This window comes from Fragaria vesca, linkage group LG6, assembly GCF_000184155.1.
Source record: "Fragaria vesca subsp. vesca linkage group LG6, FraVesHawaii_1.0, whole genome shotgun sequence".
NCBI classification, from domain to species: Eukaryota; Viridiplantae; Streptophyta; class Magnoliopsida; order Rosales; family Rosaceae; genus Fragaria; species Fragaria vesca.
Window position 1 is genome coordinate 13,522,811 of NC_020496.1, and position 15,181 is coordinate 13,537,991.

Below are 15,181 nucleotides of genomic sequence, written 5' to 3' on the forward strand. Positions count from 1 at the left end.
ACCACTTTCCCTCTCCGGCGAATCCACTCTTTTCCAGTTTTCCCGCGAGATCACCCAAAACTTCAAACAAAGTCGATCTCGCCGGAAAACTGGAAAAAAACGGACTCGCTGGGGAGGGAAAGTGGTCGGGGACACTACTAGAGTCTTCTGGAGTGGAGGCGCGCCGTCGCCGGCGCCGGAGGGTGGAGAACGGACGGACGTCCGCACTTTTAACCGAGTGCTGACGTCCGCTTCTGATCCTCTATATATATATATATATAGTCCCTTCCAGAGTGGGACACGTACCGCTCTGAAATTAAAGTGTGGTGCTTCTCATTTCGCTCATTTTTAAGTCATATTTTCACATCTACACCGTTCAGTGTCTAAAACATAATGTGTAGATCGTTCCTATAAAGTTTCATCGAATTTGGAAATCATTTGGGTACCGAATTAGATTAAATGAATCATCTGTCCAAACAGAACCGTTCGTTATATCATAATTTACAGAAGCTCAAATGATCTTTCAAAATTTGGATAAAAACTTTTGCATAAATGATCCACACTATATTCTAGACACTGAACGGTGTAGATGTGAAAATGTGACATAAAAGTGAGCGAAACGATGAGCACCACACTTTAATTTCAAAGCGGTGTCCCGTTCTGAAAGGGAATTATAAGAACCATCTACAACCTCAACTCCTTTGGATTTTCAAGGAAAGGGATGTTTTTGAGGTGTGTCCATCACCAAAAAAAAAGTAAGACCTCTTTGGAAGATCTTGTAGGATTGGAGGACCCTATCGCCGTCTTCAAGAGGACATGTAGCTAGGCCTTTACGAAGCAAGAACAAGTTTTCAGTTGAGAATTTAGTTACCCCGCCGCATTTGGCAACCCCAAAACATGTACGAGAAGAGGCTAGCTCTAATGGTAAGGGCAAGGAGATAGCTTAATTTCATTGTTTTTCTTAACCTAGATAGTTGTTGGATGATTATTTTAATTTCATTCATGGTTATATGTGGTTGTACACCGAGGTCTGAGGCGACTAGTATATCCACGAAGTGGAATTAGATCGTTGTAACAGGAAGTCATCTGTCATAGGTTTGATATGAGCTCAATTGTTATAGTTACCTAAAAGTTTATTGGGACAAACATCACTTGATGTGTGAACCATCTAGCCGAGGATAATCAATGAAAATATTCATCTTTTACTCAACAACCTCTTAACTCCTTTGGGAATAATAATATAAAAATATCTATAACCTCATCTCTTTTGCTTTTTTGACAGGAACAAGCTTCGGTACTTGGAATCTTCTTAGGCGTAGTAGTTAGTAGTAGCTTCGGTACTTGGAATCTTCTTAGGCGTAGCAGTTAGTAGTAACAACGAGGCTTGACTGCTTGTTTTTCCTTCCTACTAGAAGACATTCTTATGGAGTTCCTTAAATATTGGAGCCACATAAGGTCCGTAGGTGAGACCTAAAGAACATTTAGAAGGGATGTACTAGATATGTATGTCAATTGGGAAACCCGACATTGACCAATGGCCCTGTTGATTTGGGCTTCGCTCTAAATTTTCATGTTAGTTTAAACATAATCAGATACTTCGAGAAACCAAAGGCTAGTCGCCCTTACCATTAAGGCATTAACATATACAAAATACAAAAGAGGGCCGAAGCCAGTTTATGCAGTAGAAACACACACATCCAAAAACGACTAGCTAGCCATGCCAAAACCGAAAATGCACAACATCATAAAAGGTCCACACTACACACAGTGGACTCGACCGATCACATCTTGCCGCTGCGGTCCACGCGCACATTTCCGGCCTCATCCACCACGCGCCGCTCCACAACCACTGTGCCCTCATCTCCCATTTGACCAGGATGGTCGGACTTCCTAAGCGCCGCCGCAACAGCCCCTGGGCGAGTGTCCTTGATGTCGATTTCCACCTTCTCCACAGGTACATCCTGATGTGTGGCACGCGACTCCCCTACCACATCGCTTGGATGAGTCAGCTTGCTCTTGATAGCATCAGTCACACTCCCAAGTGTACTGAAAATGTTGCTCCTGGCGGCAGTGCCCTTATCTGCCTCAGTCTCACGGTCCATGTCTCCTGCTCGCGCTTCATAACCTTTCTCCATTAGCCTCAACTCCTCCATTTTTCTCCTAGCATCCTCCTCGGTCTCGCTCAACGTTTCCTGCAATGCAACCAAACTACGTTAGAATTCAAAAACGAAAGCAACTAAGCAAGCTTTAAGTACATAAGTAGCTATGATAACTCAAATCTTACCTTGGTTTTCTCGGCTGCCTCTCTGGTCTTATGTTTGGTTGCCTCCGCAGTCTCTTTATTCTTCTCCTTCGCTGTGTCGACCATCTGTTTAGTGTTCTCTTTGACAGTCTCGGCCGTCTCTGCAGCCTTCTCTTTGGTCTCTTCTTTCTTACCGGTGAAGTAATTCATGAGCCCACCCAACTTGCTCATAGTAGTGTCCTTCCCTTCTTTTGCTTTCTCAGCCGTATACTCCGCAGCATCGTTAGTCTTATTTTTGGCTGCCTCTGCGGTCTCTTTCGTCTTCTCTGCCGTAGTATCCTTGGCTTCCTTCGCTTTCTCTACTGTAGTGTCTTTGGCCTCCTTTGCCTTCTCCGCAGCATAGTTCGTGTATTCACTGGCCTTCCCCACGGTAGTGTCCTTGCCCTCCTTGGCCTTGTCAGCAGCATAATTGGTGTACTCTTTAGCCTTCCCTACTGTGGTATCCTTGGCCTCCTGGGCCTTCTGAGCAGTGTAATCAGTATACTCCCCAGCCTTCCTCATAGCTGCATCTTTAGTCTCTTTCGCCTTCTCTGCTGCTTCATTTGCGGTATCGGCAACATAGTCCTTCGTCTGCTTGGCCTTCTCCGCCGCAGCATCCTTAGCCTCTGTGGCCTTCTGCGCAGTATAACCCGCGTACTCATTCACATTTCCCTTAGCAGACTCCTTGGTCTCTCTCGCCTTGTCCGCTGTCTCCTTGGCCTTCTGTGCAGTAGTGTCCTTCATCGCCATCGTCTTCTTGGCCGCTCTATCTGCAGCCTCCTTCGCAGGCTGAGCCACGGCCTCCTTATACTCATCCAGTTTCTCACCAGGAGCATCAGTTGTCTCCTTTGCCTTCAGTGTGGTGTATTCAGAACGCTCTCTTGCTGCATCAGAAGCGTCGTGGCTTTTGCCCACAACAGCGTCCTTTGCATGCTCCAGTGTGCCGGTTACAGCTCTAAAAACAGAACCAATAACACCAGGCTTCGCTTCTTGTTGCACATGAGACGACTCTCTTGGCTGGCCGTACATGTCCCTGTCCATCTTCACCCCAGCTGTTTGGTTCTCTCTTTCTCTGTTGACATCTTTCAGATCAAGCGCGGCTTTCCTCGCCTCTGCCTCGGCTCTCTCCTCCTTGAACTGCTTCGACGACGCCATTGAAATGTTGCAATTTTTTCACACAGTAAGCTAAAAATTCAATACTCGATTAAACAACTCTGTTTTGCTTTGCTTTTTTCGTTCTTAACTTGTGGTGTGCAAGCAGCTTAAGCGAGGTGGCCTATATATAAAACTGTGGAGGTTTGCGACGGTGACACGTACTGTTCTGCGTGAACAGTATTACATGCAACGTGGTGTAGTGAGCTGAGAGATTGACACGTCGTCTTTGCATGCAGAGGAGCTCAATAGCACACGGCATGAGGACGAAGGCTGTAGTGAGAACTGAGAAGTCTCATGGATGGGGTCGGTGGTCTGAGGGGGTCTTGGGCACTCTTGGCTCTCGTGTTATGGCTGGACTCCACGTGTCCTGCCAGGTGGCAAATTGGGTTTGTGTTCTTGGCAAATGGTCGGTTCCCAATTCTCAAGGTAGTGAACCCTAGGGCAAAGTATGTGATCCACTTCAAATCCGTTTGGTCTTAAATAATGATCGAGGACGAATGGAGGTTGAGAGAAACGACTGTACACACAGAATGCGAAGTCCAAACCCTCGTAGTGACCCAATCCGAATTCCGACGTAATGAACTTGATCCACCGTCTCTAAATTAGATCTTCCACCTCTGATTACAGAGATTCAAGACAAATAGGAAAATGTGGATTGGTTCTGGTTAAAATTACAGTATTACTTGTAGCAATGAGTGTATGAAAATTTTTACCTTCACGTCTGGAAGTGTAGTAGTAGTGTATTACAGTACGAGCCACTGTCGTCATGTAGTGTTGAGGTTTAAAAAACAAAAAGTACGTAAATTCCTATTATGGTGTTAATTTCATCCAAAACACCTTCTGTGATGATGAGACTGTGATCACATGACAGATAAAAAACAAGGAAATGGAAGCAGGATGTGTGATCACAGTAGAAGTTCAGCGATGAGATTGTGCTCGTGTCAACTCCATTGACGAACCCCGGTCTTTCTTCAAAAGACCACATGAACCGGAACAACAGAGCATCTTAAGTAGTTTAAGAAACTAAATTACAAACTTCATCAAGAACGGGTTCGTTTCGAACGTACGTCAGAACTTGAAAAATGATATGGTGGGTGATGATAAAAATTACTCTATAAAACTTCGTATAAACACTCACCATATCTCTACTATATTAGAAAACCAGGCATTTTTTAGTGTCAAAGACTTCACCAATTTTTTAAACTCCCCATATTATCCTTATCAAGTAGAAAGTGCACTAAATAAAGACATATATCAACTATGGTTATTCCTGTAAAATGGCATTGAAGAAAAAAAGATATATAAACGGAAGGAATGCAACGGAGAAAATCTCCGACTCCATCAAAAAAAGAAAGAAAAATTGCTTTGTCTCCACGATCTGCAGATGACACCAAAACTGCCATGGCACGATGTCAATTGAAATGGAGTCTCGGGACAACGTGGGAGATGATCGCAGTGGATATGGCTATACTAGTTCTCACCACTCTCCTAATTCACAATCAAAGTATAGAAAAACCACAGACAGCATCGTCGTCGGATAATTTTCAGATTTAGAATTCTATTCATTTGAATTCCATTCAATTTGGTATCAGAGCAGGTCTCTTTTCAATTACGTCTTCCAACATAACGGGAGAAAGTCTCCCAGTGTAATGGCCTCAAATTTAGGTTCATTGAATTGTCATTGGAAAAATTTGATGAGTTGTCAATGAGTTAATGAGTTGTTCATTAACCTTAGTAATAACATAAAAAGGAAATCGATATAGGTTGGTGGTGAGTATACAGAACTTCAAATCATAAAAGTTGGTACCGAAAAGTTCTTTTTTGTTTATGAAGGTTGATAAGAGGTGTTTGTCTTTTTGAAGGGTGTTGATTAGAGTGTGTGTTTGTGTGTATATATACTGAATTTTACAAGTCTAAAACTTAGGGTAGGCTGCAGCAAACCCTAGCGGCCTAGCGTATCCCTGATTCCGTCCCTGTGAGAAGGTCAGATAGAGCTGGGTCTTCTTGTATATGCCGAATCTGAGGAATACAAGTTACAATGTAATAAACTTTCTTTTCTGGTGAAAAATGTAACACCTTCAAGTTTGTTCTACCTTGGTTCGAGGACTTGTTACAAACACCCAAATTGATCATGGATGTCACTGAAAACGAGGTAATTGTTAACTGATTTAATGCATTTTCTTCTCAATAAAAACAAAAAATAAAGAAGGAAAATTCAGAAGTCATGCGACCAAGAGTCACCAAATTGATCATATGATATCACAATTTGCAGTGCCTGAGCTAGGACACCAATTAGCACCTGAGTATCTACTACAATATATATTGAACTTAATGTCGCTCAAAATTTAATAATCCTCAATTTAGTATAGATCCGAGTGGATTTGAAATAATATATAGCTGTCCCCTTCTTAACATAACAACTCGATACGAATTCTGTAATAGAAGATCACTTCCCCAGCACACTGCGCTGAATGCTATGCTAATAAAAAATTGGGCATCATATTCAGCGGGGCGCGCGATTGCCCAAAACACTAATATAAATTGGAATTCATTTTCACGTACCACCATCTAAGAAGTAAGAATTGGTACTGGAAAGAAAAAACTAATTTGCAAAATTTGAACTATTTATTTCTTGCTAAGCTCATTACACATGGACACTACTTTCACAGGAGGAAATTGATCAAGGAAAGAATTACATCACCTAACAGGCTTATAATCAAAACAATAAACAAACCAAAAGGTCTTATTGATCATCATGTACTCTAACATTTAGTCTTCTTAGCCAAATAGAATGTAGAATCATATGGAAAACGTCAAATCTTTTAGGAGGAGAATTGACCTCAAAATGTTTCCTGACTTGTATCACTCTCTTTTGCATTCTTAGATATTGTCTCGTAGATATGCTCGTCAATATGTTTTTCAAGTTAGGAATGTCACTTACGGAAACCTCAACAGAGAAAGACTTCCAATTGAGAACATCACTGAAAGGTGGCACATAATGATCTGAAATTAGGACCGGAACACACCCTGTGTATATTGCCTCGACCACCCTTGGGCTTGCAACTTCATACCCGCTCGGGCAAAGACAGAACTTGCTCTTTTTCATCATGTCATAGTAGCTGACACCCTTAGGAAGATACTGGTGCACCCTCATGTCCTTATCTTTGTTTTCCCAATGCTCTAGCAATATAGGCCTAATAGGACCGTGAACTCCTCCGGCAAAGAAAGCTAATATTGAGCGCAGCCTTGGAGAAGGACCACCAAGGAAACCATGTGTGTCACCAGTTTGAAGATTGACTTCTGGAAAGGAGACATCCTTAGAGGGGTTAAACCCTTCTGAGGTATTTGCATTGCATAGACCACGGATTGAATTTTTGCGCAGATAAGGATCTGAATTTGAAGTTTCTGGCCCCTAAATTAGAATTAAAAGTTATTAAAATCAGAATATGTTCATATGCTACATATGTAAAGTATGATAGTATTGAATACGGAGCAGAAAAACCATACCCAATCATGGCAAGCAACTGTAAAATGATCAGCTGCAAGGCTTCTATTCCAGTAGGGATATTTGGTAGAGATAATATTGACATAATCCCTTACTGTCTGTCTAATGGGACTGAAATCATGTGAATCACGCACGTATACGAACCGAACCAACATTGTCACACTGTAGGGAAGGAAATAAACATGTGCTTCCTCAGGATTTCGGGTCCTAAATTGCTTGTTTACCTCAATCTCATGTATGAAATTTCCCTCCATAGAGTATATACTTTTGCAAGGGCCATTATGAAATAATGGCGGTTCCCCTTCTTCATATACAAAGACTTTGAACCGTTTCTCCATTTCCAAGTAGCTCCTGTAATAACAAAGTAGTATCCAGTATATTTGAGATGATGTGCACTGAAACAACTTATTAAATGATTCATGTTATTTATATGATATTAAATACATACTCAATCGACCATATTTTCATATATAAATATCAGGTTTATTATGATGATATAATTGTGATAATAATGCCTCAAAGTCAATTTGTGGGTACCTTTGAAAGGCATTAGCATTCCAATACATTGGACCATTAGGAATGTAATCTGCATCATGTGTTTTGTTTGCAAATTTAGCCTCTCTTATCGCCACCCGAGCTCTTCGAAGACGACCCTCTAGCCGCCCTAAATGAGTATACTCCTTTCGTCTTGTAGCAGGATTATCCATGGCAGAATTAGCATCAGTTTCATTCATGGGGACCTCGTCATTTGTCCCATTAATAATCTATTCATAAACTGATTAATGGTCAGATACTACTCCAAATCAAACACATCATCATATTATTCCCAAATAGGAATCGAATTGCTTAAACGAAGGGCAAACGTTGAAAGACAAAGTTCAATGGGCATGTGACCCCATTAAGTGTTTGATACAATTTCCAATTACATATACTAATACCAGCCAAATGGTCCATGAAACCTAATTTACCATTAAATAAGTTCCAAACTTAATTAAGTAGATCAACAGTGGCGTGATGCGAACAGAGTGCCGTAAGGGGATTAGGCACTTTAAATTGATTACTTCTAAATCACAGCAATTACCAATACCAAAGGGGACGATGCAAAGTCCACGAGGGACACATTACCCTTTGGAAAAGCAAATTAAACGGGACCTAAAAACATGTCAAATGCAACAAGATACATAGCCATAACATTTCTTTCACCCGGCCCTGAAAATATGCCCAAAATTACAAACACTCTGAAAGCATGGGACAGACCTAAATTCAGGTACCTTATGCATTTCGATTAATTAATTAAATAAATTGGTGCATAAAACTAGATATAACTAAAGACGTTACCAATAAAAAGTGATTTTTTTTTTTTCTTGGACTTCTGGGCGTAAAATACCAAAAAGAATCAAAGAGATTGGAAAAACAAGCAAGGAATGATTCAAAACAAATTCATGAAGTAAAAGATAAAAAAAAGATCGTACCGGTTCAAGCGGTGGTGGTGTTGCTTCTTCTACCGCGAGCGGCGGAGAAGCAGACCGGTTCTGCACATAATCATCAGAGTGAACTTCTTCTATTGTACTACTGTGCATATCCATAACAACCACCGTCGACCTCAAGCCCAAAACGTCGTCGTGTGAAGCTCCGATCTCCGACAAGTTAGAGGCGCTTGTATTCGGAGAAGGGCCGGCTAAGTAGTAGTTGGAGATGAACACCCAATTGGAGGATTTCGGACTCAGCAACGAGATCAACCCGAAAACAACAACCAATGGAACAATAAACACCAGAATTGCTTTGTAAGACGAAGAAGACCAACATGCAGCAGTAGTACCACCACCAGAACCGCCGGCTCCGCCACCACCTGGTTTCTTGTTACCATTCGCCATCATAAGCTTTCAGCTAGCTAGCCAGCTCTTCCGCTTCAAGCTATAAAGGAGCTTAACCCTTGGTGCTGTGTGAAGCTTCCTGCTCAGAACAGCATCAGTTGCAGAAGCAGCTTTGTTTTTTGCAGAGGAAAATCTGGGGGGAGAGATAGAGAGAAATAGAGAGAAGAAGAGGAAGAGCTTATGGGTTTTGGGGGAAGGACAACGTTTGGTAATAAATGGTTGCACCATCACGCCAAGCGTCGTCTTGTATCAGCCTCTATTTCTGAGTTCCTCATGCAACTTTTCGAACTTCCGATTCTGCCCCTCTGTGTCATTCTTTCTTCATTAGTATTCGGATTCCTACCACCCACCGATTCTTTGGAATTAAATTCCAACCAAATTCATTCCAAACGTGGAGTCCTTTATTCCACCTTTGATCTGAATCATACCCATCACACTTCGCCGCTCGGCTATTCATATCGATCAAAATTAAGGAGGAAGATATGTCACTTATAAATGAACTCCAAACACATCAATTGAGGTTACGTACCCTACACAGAAATTAAACTTAATTATAATTTCTCTACATTCAAGATCTGTGTAAAGGCTTGTAGTTTCCATATTGGTTACAAAAATTAGTATTAGCTCACACATTTAAGGGTAATTCGATCAGTACAGAATTATTCTTATGATTAAGTATCAAAGAAAACAAATGGCTCTAAATGAATGCTTTACTATAGGTACTACCTAGCGTATTAAAACAGTACACTAGAAAAGAATGTTTCCACATTATTAAGTATCCGATAAAATAAAGAACTATAACAAATAAATTTTTGTAGTCATGTACTATTCAATGAAAACCATTGAAAAGAAAGGAAATAATGATCAACTTGAAAAGTCAAATAATGTCTTTGTACAAGCTAGCCAAGCCAAATATTATGTTTAATACACCAATCAGGAATGAGAGACGAAGACAAACCAAAATTGCAAACGAGCAAGGGCAAGGTGTACAAAAAAATCTGATTAATTAAGCTCTACTAAAAGATCTAAATATGTAAGTCGACCTAATGAGACGAGAGAAGCTACATACGTACGTTCTTAGTTTCTTTTCACCTTTATTTCTTGTTCTCTTGATTATTATATGTTCGTTTATGTTACACTTTGATCAAACTCTAATCCTCAAATAAAAGAACATTAATTTACGAAACAAGAAACCTTAGTTAAACTGAATGACTATATTAAACACACACAAAGAACCTTATCTAGAAACTCATGTGGTGTAGCTCGAATGACAATCCAAGGGGCTTCCAAACAGGACGAACGCTGCTTCGATATTGGTAATAGGCAGTGACGTAGCCAGAAAATAAACTAGGAGGGTCAAAATTTAGTGTTTCCTACATCGTCTACATTGAGTAGCTTGTATCGCTCAACCCTTACCAACTTGAATAAAAAATATATAAAATATCCACGATGATCGTTCATATTTTGAGTCATTTTTTCAGATTGTAAGGTAACATGTAATATTAATTAGCCTAAATGTCAAACTTTACATTAATTATGTAATATAAGCATGAAAATGGTGATTGTATCAACCTATCATGGGTTGTATGGAAAACTAAGAGAGGTCATTTGAACCCTCTCACTCTCATGTGGCTATGCCACTGGATAAAAGCATCCATGGGAAAGCCATAGAACCAATGCTTGTTAAGCACCTAAGCAAACTAAGATAAACTAAAGAGAAGCAAAAGCCAAGAGAACCAAGTCATTTCTCTCCTTTAATCTTTATCAACGTTTTCTCGTTTGCTTGCTTATAGCAACGGTGACCCTTGACGTACTTTTGTTGCGTCCGACTCGTCGTCTAGCCGTCCAAACGGTGCCACCTCATACGTCGTGCTCGTTCCCGAAGCTAAAGGCCAAAGCCACGCCTCGCATAAAACACGAAGGCTTTAAACATGTTGCTATAGACGCCCTAAGACAACCGTACCCGTTGCTGTTTTGCTGATTAGAACGGACGTGAAGGGTAAATGAGTCTTTTTCCATGGTTGTTCAGCTGTCATGCTTTCTTGAATGCCACCTCTCATTTACTCCTGCCACGGGTGATAGACATGTCCCACGTCTTATATTCTAATTCTTCCTCTCTCTCTTTTTTTTTTTTTAAATTTATTTTCTTTTTATTTAACTTTGCATCTAAAAGTATAACAAACACGAATAGGGTTCAAGTTAATTTGATATAATAGAATGTGTAAGGGAATATAATACATACTCAAAATTTAAACGCAAACTTTAATCTAACAGGATGGATTCAAACATAATTTAGCTAATGAATCAGTTGTTAAATTCTTGAAAGACATTCAGTTTTAATCCGAAAATAAATGCAAATATAAGCTTGGACTTGTAAATAGCTAACAGAAATGACGTAGGAACATATGGTGTAGGTTCAAGCCCCATGTTATTAATTTAAAAGTTCTTCAAACATGTAACAAGAACCATGACATCATAGGCATGGAACACGTAATTAAAATGTCAGCAGGATTTGCCCTTCTAGCCTTGGTCTCTGGGTTCTCATCCGCAGGCTTAGCTAGGCAGCCTAGGCTTATCGATCATATACATGTGCTCATAATAGTCTTGGTGGATTCAGTTATGGTACGTCTTTCCTCAAATACTCGGGAGGTCTAAGGAGTAAGGAGCACTAGTAGTCACACTTCGTAATAGTATGTTTTTTTGATACGCACTTCGTAATAGTATGTTGAAATATTGGTTATATAGACTTGATTGTGTGCTGTCTTTACTTGATCTGGATTGTCTTCCGAACCCAGGCATGCCCAAGTCCCATGCAAGAGAGACTAAATGTTGTCCATGTCCATGCCCGTGCATATGATCAGCACATCGATCCTCAAGCGAGATTAAACATACATATAGATCATTTTATTCGTTTATAGCGTACGTCAAGCGCGCACAAGCATTTTACAAGCAAGTTATATGTTCATTCATAGCTAGAAACAATATTAGCAAAACCACAATATGTAGGACACCAGAAGACTCCATGGCTAGGTGGAAGCTAGCTAGTGTCGTCAATGATGATCGAGCAGGTTCAAATTCCTTACTATGAGTTCAAGAAGTATATGCATGAAAGGGGAAATAATACACATAATTGCAATGCTCAGTCATTACCTTGCGCGCAATGCTTCATCTTCAATCAAAATTCTTTAGCTTTTCTTCCTCTAGTCGTATTTACCAATAATTCCTGAGACAAAAAGGAAACATAAGGGAATTTTTGGATATATATTTATATATATATATATAAGATTTTTCTCAGCAGCGGACGTCCGCACCAATGGTTTGGTGCGGATTTTCATTTTTTCACCACTTTTCGATCGAATTTTCTCATCTTCACCGTCCAGTATCTAGATAATATTGTGTAGATCATCTCTGCAAAATTTCAGCCAATTTGGTAATCGTTAAGGCCCTCAAACTCGAAAAACAAATGGACGGACTGAATTCTGTCCGGTTCATGTTTATACCAGAAAAACACAATTTTGAGGGCCTTAACGATTACCAAATTGGCTAAAATTTTACAGAGATGATCTACACAATATTATCTAGATACTAGACAGTGGAGATGAGGAAATTCGATCGAAAAGTGGTGCAAAAATGAAAATCCGCACCAAAACCATTGGTGCGGATGTCCACAGCTGGGACAGACTGTTTTTATATATATATATAGCATGATTTAGAGCCTCAACTATACATTTATAGTTCTTGAGGATATAATATCATGTACTGTTTTTCTGTTTTTCATCTATTCTCCTAGCTAGCCTGCTGCATGCAGTTCCTAATCTTCATGTAGTTTCTTGGGGCTGCAATCCAAGAATAGGTCTAGCCCATATATCCTGCATTCACCTCAAGTAAAACTTTAATCCCACACAGCTGTGTGAAAAGGTTTCTAATAATTAAGTGCAAACATACCTTACATATCATATAGGGTATTAAATAATTAAAATAGAGATCGACGACCGAGGATGACAGTAAGTTGCTGGGAACTTACCTTTAGCAAAGCCTTCAGTTCAACCATTATTCCATGCCATGAACGCTTACTTTGGCCAGTGATTGGGTCAATCACGAGTACTGCATGGAATGCTTTCAACTCGTAGTGACTGCAAACATATACCTGCCTTTAGCTGTAGCATGCTCCTCCTATAACTCAATTACCAAATTGTAATAACAACTTGCTAAGTCCAAGTTTTATATAATAGAAAATGAGCGCTGAGAAATGATAATGGCAAATTAAAGGTGCTAGTACTATTGATCGATCTGCCATAAGATAAATTTAGTTGAAATAATAGCACTATAGCAGAGACAGCATCATTACACCATGCATGTGTCTTGATGCATGAAGTTTCACAAAGTAATATGTGCAGTTATGCATGCACCAAAAGTGAGGTCTTGTATGAAGTAATGAACTTTGGAACTGGAGAAATCAATAAACCTAGATATGTCAGACAATTCTAATACCCTGTCTGACTTCCAGTCCTCAATGGATTATTGCAAATTCACCAGTAGCCATTTGTCCTCACGAGAAGCAGCATCCCTCGCCTGCGTAATCCAGGAAAAAAAGAGAGATCAATTTCAACTTGTATACATATTATGCTGCAGTGGATTGGATACAATCAGAAAGGTGAACATTACCTCCTCATCAAAGGAATCATGAAACATTATCTCAGAAGAGGCTAGGGAAAATATATGTAGGCAACATTAACTTGAGATTTGTGTTTTGTGGATAACTTAGTACCTGGGTTGTTAGAGTACTGTTCGGGCTCAACATGTTTCTTCTGTCCACCAATAATTGCTTTCTGTCTCAACCTGAAGATGTTCGGGTAGGTGGGAGTTCTTGCGCAACCAGATGAAGATAGGGTGGGCTGTATACTTGTGTGAAATTTATTGTATCACACGATTTCTGGTCCCTTAACTTTGGACTAATATTCACAAAGAAAGCAAATGGAAATAAATCAAGTTAACAAGAAAGTCCAGTTATATGGAAAAAAAGGATGCTCAATGTAAATTGATAGTATGTAATATAAATTATAATTTCCATGTCAAGAAAATAGCAGATGGCTTTCCAGCTGACGCAGATGACAGTCGAAGAGAACCAGCTTTTGCAAGATCATCAGGCTTGGTCGCTGAATAGACTCTTGTGCCTCTTGCACGCCAATTTCTTTCTTAATGAAGTCCAAGTTCTCTGTAAGAACCTCAGTCTTATTCACTGTTAGCAATGGTTCAGGTTCCTCCTTAACACATATTAAGAGCTCAACATTCACGTCTTCTCCTGTTGAATTTGAGGCAAGTTCTGGAACATAACCCTTCTCATTGTCTCTCTTTAGACCCTGACTCTTCTCATATCTAAATTCATGTTCAATCTGTTTCTTATTCAAGAATCAACCAACTCTTTCAATATACTCATTGGCTCTTTGAAGGGAATCATAAGGAGCATTTGCAGCAGGCCATCCTGCACAGGCCCGGACCTGAGATTTTGAGGCCTGAGTCGAACTCTTAGAGTTGGGTCCCTAATTTTTTTTTATATATATAAAATAGCATATAACATCCAAAAATATATAAGATTTTTATGCAAAATACTTATTATGCAAATAGGATTCCAAAACCTTGATGGTTTAGTAATCTTAATGCAAATAGGATTCCAAAACCTTGATGGTTTAGTAATCTTAATTGTATTATAAATCCTATCTATACAACAAATATCTTACCTAATCGTGTTTGGCTGCTTCTATTTAATATTTTAACTTTTTTATGGGTACAAATTTAAAGTAGTAATTGATGGTTTGGGCCTCTCATCACGTGTAATTGTCTTTGATTTAAGATAGTTGTCTTTAATTCATGTTAGATTGCACAGCTAAAAAGCTATTGAAAAAAAAAAAAAATCTGGACAACTATAAATTTTTTTTTAGGCCCCTTAGATTTTTGGGCCCTGAGTCCCAAGCCTCTTATGCCTCTATTCAAATCCGGGCCTGATCCTGCATGACCACAATCTATTGTTGGAAATTATGTCTTAATATGAATGAAAATTAAAATTACTCATGAGTCATGACCTTTCAATTTGAAAAGATACATGTCTTTTCCCAATAGATGTTTTTAGGAATTAGTGTCTCTTTGACGAACATGTTGGTTCACTTAGGGTTCTATATAAATCCATAATCATATATCCTAAAAAATCAAGTTAAGATGAAATTGTGAAGTTAATCATGATTAGCAAGAACAAGAAAGAGCAATGAGTTCTTCATTTCTTCTACAAGTCTTCTTCGTGTCAAGAGAATACAAAATACAATTTAAGGTTCACTAGACCTCAAAATTGTGGTGCTTCTATTTTGGATCATTGATTGTTGTATTCTACCAGAT

The 15,181-nt window shown here is 39.5% G+C and overlaps 2 protein-coding genes across 2 annotated transcripts; both read right to left on the reverse strand.

The window, feature by feature from the left end:
- Positions 1 to 1,573: 1,573 nt before the first annotated feature.
- On the reverse strand, positions 1,574 to 3,515 carry LOC101313619 (embryonic protein DC-8-like). Its single transcript, XM_004303004.1, has 2 exons — positions 2,264 to 3,515; positions 1,574 to 2,171 (listed from the first exon to the last, which is right to left on the reverse strand). Exons 1-2 carry the CDS (start codon positions 3,413 to 3,415, stop codon positions 1,761 to 1,763), a joined length of 1,563 nt encoding a protein of 520 aa, XP_004303052.1. The 5' UTR covers positions 3,416 to 3,515; the 3' UTR covers positions 1,574 to 1,760.
- A 2,509-nt stretch (positions 3,516 to 6,024) lies between these two features.
- Positions 6,025 to 9,006, reverse strand: LOC101313906 (probable glycosyltransferase At5g03795-like). Its single transcript, XM_004303005.1, has 4 exons — positions 8,393 to 9,006; positions 7,458 to 7,684; positions 6,923 to 7,271; positions 6,025 to 6,827 (listed from the first exon to the last, which is right to left on the reverse strand). Exons 1-4 carry the CDS (start codon positions 8,795 to 8,797, stop codon positions 6,159 to 6,161), a joined length of 1,650 nt encoding a protein of 549 aa, XP_004303053.1. The 5' UTR covers positions 8,798 to 9,006; the 3' UTR covers positions 6,025 to 6,158.
- Positions 9,007 to 15,181: the final 6,175 nt, after the last annotated feature.

What these genes read in the sequence shown, in the direction of transcription:
- LOC101313619 (XM_004303004.1), bottom strand. Translation starts at nt 3,415, where the DNA reads ATGGCGTCGTCGAAGCAGTTCAAGGAGGAGAGAGCCGAGGCAGAGGCG. An exon ending in AGGCAGCCGAGAAAACCAAG is followed by an intron (nt 2,172 to 2,263) that starts GTAAGATTTGAG and finishes GTTGCATTGCAG; the next exon opens with GAAACGTTGAGCGAGACCGA.
- LOC101313906 (XM_004303005.1), bottom strand. Translation starts at nt 8,797, where the DNA reads ATGATGGCGAATGGTAACAAGAAACCAGGTGGTGGCGGAGCCGGCGGT. An exon ending in CACCACCACCGCTTGAACCG is followed by an intron (nt 7,685 to 8,392) that starts GTACGATCTTTT and finishes GTTTATGAATAG; the next exon opens with ATTATTAATGGGACAAATGA. An exon ending in CAGTTGCTTGCCATGATTGG is followed by an intron (nt 6,828 to 6,922) that starts GTATGGTTTTTC and finishes ATTCTAATTTAG; the next exon opens with GGGCCAGAAACTTCAAATTC.